The 11,904-nt window shown below is 36.7% G+C and overlaps 1 protein-coding gene across 2 annotated transcripts in view; it reads left to right on the forward strand.

Moving 5' to 3' along the window:
• The window catches only part of LOC115223477 (transcription initiation factor TFIID subunit 3), a 35,426-nt gene extending 28,651 nt beyond the window's left edge, over positions 1 to 6,775 (forward strand). For both annotated transcript variants that reach the window (XM_029794088.2, XM_029794079.2), the window contains exons 9-11: positions 756 to 2,229; positions 4,479 to 4,579; positions 6,520 to 6,775. In XM_029794088.2, the coding sequence (XP_029649948.1) occupies positions 756 to 2,229; positions 4,479 to 4,579; positions 6,520 to 6,634 (1,690 nt within the window). In that variant the 3' untranslated portion in view covers positions 6,635 to 6,775. The remainder of the gene's footprint in view (positions 1 to 755; positions 2,230 to 4,478; positions 4,580 to 6,519) is intronic.
• The last annotated feature ends 5,129 nt before the right edge of the window (positions 6,776 to 11,904 follow it).

The raw sequence follows: 11,904 nt of genomic DNA on the forward strand, positions 1-11,904 counted from the left end.
TTGAAACTGAACATAAACTACTCAAATCTCACCCATCTAGGAAGGTCTGCACGTAGTTTGGACACTGCCCCCATCCTCTTAACTAAGCCATAAAAATAAGATAAAAGCATCATTGTAGCTCTAGGAGCTACAATGAAATTGCTAAATTGATGACTTAAAGGAAGGACACATTGGATAATATAGTCCCTGATATACAAAATACAGAAAAATGGTATGGTCATAGCTAGAACAACAAACTTTATTTTCCTGAAACTTTAAAAGGTATCATGTAGCAGATAGCTCCACTACATCTCACACCTATATTACTACCAGACTTATGTGATATTTTACACAGAAATGGTTGCTAGTTGGGTATTTTTACTCTTCAAATGTCATTTGAATATGAATGAACATGACTAAAATTAAATCATTTTAATTCACCAACAGACATCATCATCATCATCAACAACAGCAACAATAAAGAGCACATCATTAGATATGCCCTTCTCCTTTGAAGAAGCTTGGTTTTGATTGGAGAAAAATTTAGATGTTATTTATAGCAGGTCAAGTCATCATAGAGATGTTCCTCTTTGGTTTGACAGATATTGGATAATTTCTAGTTGTGGTGATGAAGTTTTCATTTTTATGAAAGAGCAGTTATAATTTATGTTAAGGATTTCACCACGTCTGCAGTTGAAAAATTTATATTTTATTATTTTTTAAAGAACTCTTTCAGTTACTTATTTATTGTTAATGATTATTTTATATAATTTCAGGGTTATCAGAACTCCAATGCCACCAACAGTTACAACTCCACCAGCAGTTCTGTCTCCTCCAATAGCTCATCCGGCAAAAGCAGAAAAGAACCCCAAACCAGAGAAGCCAACACCTAAAACTAAACCTGCTCCTAAAAAGAAAGCTGTTGTTAAGAAACCTGCAGTGAAAAAGGCTGACAAGAAAGTGGTTAAGAAAGGTCCAAAAATGGCAGCATATCCTCTTAACAAACGGGAATCTTTTTCACCACCAATGATGCCATCTGAATTTCCTGAACAAGATAAGCTACTAAGTGGATCAAAACAAATGATGTACCCCAATGTAGGAGAAATGCATCCTCCTATAATGAAACCAGAGAAGCAAGTTCCAGTTAAACCAATGATGAGAGCAGCTGATAGGGTAATGATGCCAACAAGTCTTGATAAGACAGCAATGAACATAGCAGGTGGAGCTCTTTTCAAAGAAGAAATGAGTTTTACAAAGGTGAGCAATATTTCCCCAAGGACCACTGCTAAAGCTGGGAGAGGTAAAGGAACTAAGGGCAGCAAGGCCAATAAACCTGTCATGACAAAAACTGAGAAACTCCCTGCTAAAGTCAAGTCAGAAAGAGTGGCCAGCAAAACAAAGACTCCATCAAAAGTAGAGAAGGCACCTATGACAAAAGTGCCTGTTACTGCTGCTGATATTGCTGTTGCTTCAAGAACACCTGTGACAAGGGTAACTCCTACAGCAAAGATGCCTATCATGAAACCTGAAAAAGCAATTCTAACAAAAGAAAAACCAATTATGAAAATCAACAGACCTCCAAATAGACTGGGACGACCCCCAAAAGTAGAGGTTCCTTCATCACCACCACCAACTATTCCTTATCCATCATCTCCTTCACACAAATCTCATCTATCCTCATTACCAATCGCACACCCACTTACACACCCATTTAATCCTCTACTACCATCCGTCTCCACTCCTATTGCTAACATGTCTCGACCAAGTTCCATTCCTGTCCCAACACCTATCTCTAAACTTCACACTCCACCTGTACCTAAAGTTCAGCCCACTCCTAAAGTGACTCAAAAATCTCATACAGGCAGAGGTGGGAAAACTGGAAGACCATCAAGATCAGCTTCTAAGAACCCCCAAAATTCAAAAACTGGCATGTCAGCTATTACATCTTTTAAAGAAAATCTAACAGATTCCATCCGAGCGCAACCTGAAAATCTGTTGACACCTCCACTACTACCTTCACCTTTAACACAAGAGCAGTTCTTAAAAGCAGAAAATCCAGCCTTTAATACTGGTCAAATGACGACCAGTGTGCAGATTGCTGGTGCTTCTACACTTGATCATGGACCTTTTATGCTGCCATTAGATGCAAAGGGGTCAACAATGGTTATGGAACCTTCAGAAAATTCTGTTCTACTTGGGAAAAGAACTGTTCAACGTTCAGTTTTTGCAGAGACAGTGGGAACATTCTTTGTAAGTGTAACTTTATGTACATTTAAGACTATTTTTAGCTCTGTATTTTGTTTTGGTATTGAGGCTAAGAGTAGCTTATATTTTATTGTTTGTTTAACTGCCATTCTCCCATGCTAGAATGGATTAGATCAGGATATATCTGTGGCAGGAATTTCATGGCAAAGTGTCCTCTTTGTTTTTCAAGTAAGGGATTATTTTTATTTCACACCTCTTTGAAAGTAGTGTGATTGGTCATAATGTCAGTAAGGTATATAAATATCATATCAAGTGATACTGTGGGGATGTCAGCATTCATGCACATTTGTGTGCACACACACAGCATGCTCCCTACAATTTTCATCTACCAAATTCACTCACAAGGCATGACTGCCTAGAGCTTTAGGAGAAAATATTTGCCCATGGTGTTATTAATGGGATTCAATCTGAAACCACTTAGTTATGAAGCAAACATCATAACCATATAGCCATGCTTGTATCTGTTGTAAGAGATTAAAGTATTATAATGTAAGAAATCTACATTCTATTTTGATGAGAATACCTCATTAATGAATATTCTATGTAATTTGAGTTTAATGTAGAATAGTTTGTTAAAAACTGTGAATTGTCAGATTTTTTTTTAGTGTCAAATAAAATAGTTTTCAGTATTTGTTTCAGCTCTTTACATTCTGAGTTCAAATCCTACTAACATTAACTTAGCCTTTCATACTTTTAGAATTAATAAAATAAAGTACAAGTCCGGGGCTGTGAATTGGTGGAATTGTGAAAATGTCAGACAAGATGACTTGTGATATTTGTTTTGATTCTTTGCATTCTGAGTTGTTGGGCGATGAACTTAATCCATCACCAGATTGAACACTACTACTTGGCACTTGCAAAATTCTAGCCAGATCCTTGGTCTGAGGATAACTTCCTCCCTTTCTCTTGCTAGTTTCAAAGCCTTGGTAAAATAAAGTATCATAGGCACTGCCCTTCCCTCTTTGACTATTTAAAAAAAAAAAAACACAAGCTGTCACATACAGAACTTAGGTCCAAATCCAGTGACAAAACTAAGATGATTGAAAAAAATCTGATTTGTGGTTTAGCCAAATTAATCTGATACCTAATTCTATTTCTAACAGATAGATGAACTGGGACAAAGTAAATTATTCTGATCTGAAATGAAAACAAATTTGGTTTATGATCCCCTTGTCTCTTGCTTTATTTTTTTATTGTTAGAATTCAATAATTTATAATACAAGATATCTTTTTCTGTCCTCCTCATTTGAGGGGTCTTGTCCTGCCAGTTCTGCTAGTGCCATGTAAAAGCAACCAGTACATTCTGTAAAATGGCTGGCATCAATAAGGGTCTCCAGCTGTAGAAATCATGCCAAAGCAGAGAGAACTTGATGCAATCTTCTGACTTATCACTTCCTGTACAACTGTCTAATCTATGCCAACATGGAAAATGATGATGTTGTTATTTTATGTTGAGATTTCAAGAGAAAGGAGAGTAAAATTTGATGTTTGTTGGTCTTGAGTAAGCTTTAAAAATTCCTATATAAAATTGCAGTATCTTGAATCTCTTACAGTGAAAGATCCAACTTAAGATTTTATGTTAAGTATTAATGTTAATCAAATCTAGTGAAAGCATTTCAGTTCTACCTAACAACAATGAAGAAATGGGTATTAAAACTGACATTGCATACAACGCCTCAACTTTTAAGTTTTGTAAGAAAACACAAACTTCTTTTTGAATCATTTACTTTCTAGTAATCAAGTTGACTAATCTTATTGTGAGGGTACAGTTGGTAGAATTGATAATCTATTGGAATATTGATTCTAGGAACAATGGTTGGTATCCATCATAGGAGCTGTACTGTGCCAACAAACTTAATTCTGGGTGATCCAATTTATTTTGCTTTAAGTAAGCTCTTGGTGTGGGTGTATAACTAAATACTGCAAGGAGCATGATTATTGAATATTTTACAGGTATTTTGTTAGCTTGCCATTCAAGCCCTCCCTTGGTTCTAGAGAAACTTGCATTGGTACTCAACTGAAGTTTGCAATTAATTATTTTGATCATTATATGCTGTTACAGTTCTTACAATAGGTTGATCAATCATATGAAGTTACCTAATATAAGATTTGTATTTATAAATTAGAGTAAAAATTTAGTATAGTAGGTTTTGTCATATGTAATAGTTTTTTTTTTTTTGATCATATTTTTGTTTAACCAAATTTTTGTTTAACCAAAACAATTGTTCTTTTAGGATGAAAATGGACAAAAGGTTTGGATTTGTCCAGGTTGTGCATTACCAGATGATGGCAGTCCAATGATTGGATGTGACGATTGTGATGAGTGGTATCATTGGTAAGTGTCTTAGTTATATCTCTTCTAGTTTATTAAATAATGCCTATTGTGTTTACATTCCTCCCTCTGTATTCTGACATCAAATCCTGCGAGGCTTGACTTCCTTTTCATCTCTTGATAAAGACCCACACACACAGATATTTAAATGTGAATAACAGTTGAGAATAGCTAGTCATGGCTAAAAGCAAATCTTGTGCATTGAGATTGATACTTATCAAATATTCAATATGTAATCTTTCTCTTGGCTTACAAATATGACATAATGTTTAAGATAGGATTTGAGCTTAAAATCTTCAAATACTCAACTATATATCTGCCTACCATTGCTATATCTCCATGAGCTCCAAAAGAAAAAAAAATCTCATTATAGTTAACTAAATCAACATTAATAAGTTACTAGTACTTAAACTGTCAACTTTGACAGGTAATAAAAATAGGCACTGAAATCATAAAGTATCTCAGCTGGGTATGTATGTATGCATCATACGACTAATGATTCTTATTCAGGCACAGAATATATTGTTGAAAGAAAGTCAAGTCAATTGTATTGACTACAACACATTACTAAAAGCAAGAGGAAGTAAAAACTAAATACTGTAATGGATTTGGTCCTGCCATTCTACTTTAGAAACATCCAATAACAAGTTCAGTAATTCTTAATTAGGGTTGATGCAGTCATGTATCTTCTCTTGAAACTTAATAGTTTCTCAGTTAGTAACAATACTTGTTGATAAATACTTTAGACAAGATCTTGAGACATCAACATTATTTATTTGAATAATCCTCTAACGATTAATTGCTGGAGATGGTCTATTATTGACTACATGAAATTGATTTTGTAATCTTAAGGTGAAGCACTACTTATAGCTGTTTAGTTGTGCTTTTTGGGAACGATGTTTACCCTAATTTCTTTGCCTCTTAACAGTTTTACTCTTACTCCAGTACTGAGTAGTTAGCAATGAAAAAGGCATCAAGCACTGAAAATATTTGCAACAAGCATAAAATCAAAATTGAAAAGCAAAAATTCTATGTCAGTTAATATGGAAAAACAGGAGTAACTAATTGGTATATTGGCTAAATTAGTTCTGAACTAAACCAACCTAGCTTTTCATTTTAATACAGCTGAGAGCTTTCTAATGTACTGTAGTACCATACTGGATCAAAAATTGTACTTACTATAGAGGTTTATCAGGATTGCTGTGGCCTCCCTAACTACATTTTTTTTTTTACATCTTTTTACCATTTGGTAACAGATACACTCTCATATGATCTTGATAACTAGTTTCATGAATATTTTTTCTTAGACTATCTCACAATTAAACACTCTTATCTTTAATAACACTTGTAAATGTAACCAGGTAAACATACAATATTTACATGATTACAAGTGCTATTAAAGATAAAGGTGTTAAACTGTAATTGTCTTGGTAAAAATATTGCATTATTACTAATTTTACTTAGATTATAATTTTCTAGACCATTTATGTAGTTTACAGCTACAATAAATTTCAGTCTATTTGATCTTTGGTCATCATCAAGTTGCTTTTTTTTTTTTTTTTTACCTAAGACTCTGTACACATATCCGGGTGTTTTTTCCCAAGATATGTATATATGATCTCAGACTGGGATCAAACTTATGTTATATATATATATATACATATTAGAGGGAAACCACTATTTTTTATATGCTAGACCACTGGTGTGAAATCGATGTTAATTAAATTAATATCTAATTTCTCACCCTCATTTTAAATTTAAATATATATATATACATTGTTGTTTGGATATTATTAACTATAAATATTGCAACCTGAACTGAAATTTGCTTGTCACTGATATATGTATACAATGGCAATATGTTGATCTGAACTTGGATGTAGCAACTCAAATGGTAAATTTTGCAAGTACTAAAATTTATAAATTTTAAAAATATTTTTCAGGCCCTGTGTAAATATAAAAGAAGCGCCTCCAGAACAAGACCAATGGTTCTGTCCAAAATGCTTATTAAAAACCAAACATAAACCAAAACGAAAACGGAAACGCAGAACATATTGAGACTTTGGTTGCCAGAGATTGGCCAACTCTGTAAAAAATGAAAATTAACTGTCAACTTCAAATTTTATAATTCATTATTTAAGGACAGAGTGAAGTTGTTTATTTGATGTTGTAAATAAACCTTCGTGTTTACAACTAGTACTAGTTATCTTGCTTCCATCTATCAGATTCCTCTCACAAGGTATTGGTTATAAGTTATCGTAGAAAACACTAATCTAATGTGCTGTACAATAAAATTGAGACCAGAATCACACAATTGCAAAGTGAACTTCTTGAACCATAGTCTGCACTTATAAATTTGGATAAGTTTGTATATTGTGGTAAGACATGCACTGATGTCTTTAAAAAAAGCTTTTCTTTGTAGAAAAAAAAATTTAAATGTGTAAGCTTGCACTGAACAAATAGGTTTCAGGAGTATTCCAGAAATAAGGAAGAGTAAGAGAGGAAGGTTACCAGGTAAAAAGTATGTTACTAGATTGGCCACAGTTGTGAAGTCATGACAGGTGGGAGAAAAATGACAATATCAAAAAGCAAAATAACAATCCAAGACACTAAAAGATTACAACATATACATACATATATATATATATTACACACACACATGTATGTTTCAGGTGCTCTCCTTCCCATGTTCTCTCCCACATTCCTTTCACAGTTTTCAGAGTTGGCACTGTAAATGTATGTTGCATCCAAGAGGTTAGGTGGAGAGGAGCTTCAACCAGGTTCCTCACAAGCAAGACACAAAGGTATAAAATCTTCTGGGAAGGTAATAGCGACAGAGTAGGTGGTGTGGGCATACTCCTAGCTGAGAAATAGGTGGATATGGTCATAGAGGTATTTAGAGTATGTGATAGAGTACTTAAGCTCAGGCTAGTCTTGCAGAATAGTATAGCTACAATTACATCTGCCTACACCCAACAAGTGGGCCTACCAAATGAATAGAAGGACCACTTTTATGATATTCTGCAGGCTACCTCCAAGACAAGTGACAATCTCATCTTTGTGGCTGGGGTTTCAATGAGCATGTCGGACGGCAACCCAGTATCTACCATGGGGGTCATGGAATTGGTTCCTGAAACAAAGAGGGATCAAGGCTACTGGAGTTCTGTGATGCAAATATCCTTTTAATCTGCAACACCAACTTCAGGAAACTATGATGCCAAGAAGCAGACCAATCTGGAAAAGAAGGATCTGTCATATGGTCAGAGATTTAGGGACATCCTAATTGAGAAATATGATGAGAGGGAGGAGCAGCTACAAACTTGTGACATAGAAGGCAACTGGGAATTCCTGCGGGATAGCTTGCTGAATGCCACAGACCAAATCTGTGGCTGGTGCAAAACCCCTTCCAGACCCAGGGTAATGTGGTGGTGGAACAGTACCGTAGACAGGGCCATTAGAGCAAAGAAACAGGCCTGGAAGAGTGGGGGAGCAGGGAACTGTATCAGATAGCCAGAAGGGAAGCTAGGAGACAAGTATATCTAGCCAAGGGAGAAGCAGAAAAGAAAAAGTTTGCCTATGTTTAGTGCCGTGAGGACTAAAGAACAGGTATTTTGGACAGTGTGAGAGAAAATTCTGATGTCATAGGAGAGAAATATGTCTGCATGGATGATAGTGCACTTGCTTTTAATGAGTCTGCAAAGAAAGAGGCTTAGAGATGCCATTATGAAAGACTGAACATGGAGAATGAATGGGAGGAGGAGAGTCTGCCAAATGTTGACCCGACTGAGGGACCAGGTATCTAAACTGACAGTACCCTAGTAGATAAAGCAATTAAAGATATGAAGACAGGGAAAGCCCCCAGCCCATCAGGAATCACTGCTGAAATGCTTAAAATATCTGGCAGTGTGGATTATGGTCTAGTCACCTGTATTATAAATCAGATGGTTCGTGACGGAGTCATACCCAATAACTGATATAGCAGCACCATTGTCAACAAAGGCATCACCTTTACAAAGGTAAAGGTGATGTCTTAGATAGAAATAATTACAGAGGTATCAAATTGTCAGATCAGGTGTTGAAAGTTGCGGAGAGAGTCATAGCCCAACTAATCAGGGAGAGAGTTAGTCTAGATGAGATGCAGTTTGACTTTTTGACGAGTAGAAGCACTACTGATGCTATATTTCTGGTAAGGCAATTACAGGAGAAATACCTAGCCAAAGATAAACTGCTGTACTTGGCTTTTGTTGACTTAGAGAAAGCTTTTGACAGAGTCCCCTAATCTGTTATCTGGTGGTCAATATGGAAACTAGGGATAGATGAGTGGTTGGTGAGAGCTGTTCAAGCCTTGTACAATGACACTGCCAGTAAGGTGAGGGTAGGCAATGAGTACAGCAAAGAATTCAGGGTATAAGTAGGGGTTCACCAAGGATTGGTGCTCAGCCCCCTCTTGTTCATCATAGTCCTCCAGGGAACAACAGAGAAATTCAAGACAGGCTGCCCCTGGGAGCTCCTCTATGCTGATGACCTTGCTCTTATAACTAATTCAATACATGAGCTAGAGAAGTTCCAGGTATGGAGACAAGATCTAGAATCAAAGGGCTTTAGAAAAAACCAAAGTCATAGTAAGTAGGAAGGCAGACAAATCACAAATCCTGCCAAGTAGATGGCCCTGCAAAAAGGTGTAGGTAGAAACACCATAAGATGCACCCAGTGTAAACTTTGGACACATAAAAGATGCAGCAACATCAAAGGAAAGTTAACAGAAACTAACTTTTGTATGTGGAAGGTGCACAAGCATCATAAATGCTGAACATGTGTGGAAAATAGACTCCACAACTGCCAGGGGGAAACCTAGAGGTAGTAGCTAGCTTCCGTTAACTAGGCGATCAGGTTAGCAGTGGAGGTGGTTGTTCCGAGAGTGTAGCTGTGAGAATAAGATTAGGCTGGGCAAAATTCAGAGAACTCCTATGCCTACTGGCCACAAAGGGCCTTTCTCTCAAAGTGTAAGACATTGTTTGATGCCTGTGTGCAAACAGCTATGCTGCATGGCAGTGAAACAAAGGCTTTAACAGCCAAGGACATGCATAGGCTTGAGAGAAATGAAGCTGGTATGCTTCACTGGCTTGTTTAAATTTCTCCCTGAATTACTTATTTGTTCATCCCCACAAAATACAAGGCCTGACTGTGATGTGCCCACCCTTATCCGCCAATACTAGAAGTCTCTTTCTTCATTTCTCCTTGATTTTATTTGTCTGTACTCAGCTTACATATGGCCACTAGCTCCCTGCCAGCACTAGCAACAGTCATAGCAATCTAAATGTATATGGAATAAATAATGAATGAATGATAAGAATTTAATGACTGGAAAAAATTAATCGTGTTTATAAATCTATCATCTGCTGACCAAGCATGGCCCAACTACTATTAGTCCTCACAGGTATAGATGCAGCCAGACTGTGATCAACAATGAACTAAGCAACTTCACTGCAAAAAACAGTCTCCTGTCTTTAGGTTCCAAAGTGTTAGGGCAGCAACTTTAAGCAAAGGCACAATGAAAGGTAGGTCTAGTGAGATTGCGGAGATGTGTGTTGTGTGCATGAGATAAAATGGAAGGAATCTTCAACCAAATCTTCATGAGTAGAAAACAGCAGTTCAAACTCCTCTGTGTGAGCAACACTGATGGCAGGAGTGAAATTGGTATACTGTTAGCTGAGAGATAGATAAGATAATAAAGATAGTCAGGATATGTGATAGGATAATTAAGTCAAAGACTAATCATAAGCAACATGAGAGACCATGAACATAACATGCAATACTAGATAAAACACCAGCATTTAGGAACAGGTTGAAATATTCTGAATTGTTTTTGAAAGACATTTTATATCATTCTCCATCATCATCATCATCATTTAGTGTCCGCTTTCCATGCTAGCATGGGTTGGACGGTTCAACTGGGGTCTGGGAAGCCAGAAGGCTGCACCAGTCCAAGTCTGATCTGGCAATGTTTCTATGGCTGGATGCCCTTCCTAACACCAACCACTCCGTGAGTGTAGTGGGTGCTTTTTACGTGCCACCGGCACAGGTGCCAGACGGGGCTGGCAAACGGCCATGGTCGGATGGTGCTTTTTATGTGCCACTGGCACGGGGGCCAGGCGAGGCTGGCAACAGCCACAATGAACTTATTTCATTCTGCTTACAAATGCCCAAATTGTTCACATAAACTTTAAAACAAACCCTCCTGATGTGTGGACAAAGATATTCATTCATGCGTTAAAGCAAGACCTGCCCGCTTGTTCAAACATGGAAGGCTGGGATATATATTTCCATATAGATCTCTGTCATTATGTGAGGTCTTCATATGTTACATTCCTGTCTTTCATCAACCCCTCTCTTATCCATTGTATCATACTGCCCATATTACAAGAGATCATTTTGGATTTGTTCATACATAATTGCAAATATGCTACCTCTCTTTCATTACGATGCTTCAAAGAAATGCATTAGATCTGTTCATAACCAGTACACCTCTCCTTCCTGTACTGTTAACCATTACCCGTCTCCTCCAAGTTACTTGTTATGGACATTCACCACTAATCTCTATGGCCACCAATTGCTTGCATCTAGAGAAAGGCCACCTCAGCTGACTGGTATTCAATCACCAATGGATACACTCCAGTCTCTGGCCCACAAGCATGCTGTCTTCTTTTTCTCTCTCTTTTCTAATGCTACTAATGATGGCCTCTACCCCTTAAAACTGACTGGTCTCACCTCCATCACTCCAGCAGCTGACCCACTTGTCTCTCCATCTGTTGGCATCCTTGTGTGAACCCCACCCGCTAACCACTATGTCTAATCCTTCCTTCTCAAAGCATTGTTTTTTTGGGCTCTCTTCTCTGCCCACATCTTTCTTTTAGTTGTTGACTGGCACATTAACAACATTAAGTAGTAGCATGATAAAACTGAAAGTTGAATTCTTCCCATGAATATAGCAGCCTTTGTTGAGAATAAATGTTAAGCTAAATCTTTAACCTTAAAACAAAGTAGCACAAAAAATAATTTGTTAAAAGAAAACTGATTGCCTACAGATATCACAAAGTGCTTGAATGAAAATATATTTAAAAAATCTTTGGAAAGGAGATATTGAGAAAATATGTCCTTTTTTAAGTTTAGCACAAAAGCATTTACAATTTTGGAAAAATAATGGAAAACTTATGCAATTATGCCTTTCCCAAATACATCAAGTGGTATATGTGTAGAAAAATTCCAATTTCTTGCACTCTGGTGCATTGACATGACATTGTAAAATATTAAGAATAAGAACTTAAAGA

The sequence above is a fragment of the Octopus sinensis genome, linkage group LG2, assembly GCF_006345805.1.
Source record: "Octopus sinensis linkage group LG2, ASM634580v1, whole genome shotgun sequence".
Classification (NCBI taxonomy): domain Eukaryota; kingdom Metazoa; phylum Mollusca; class Cephalopoda; order Octopoda; family Octopodidae; genus Octopus; species Octopus sinensis.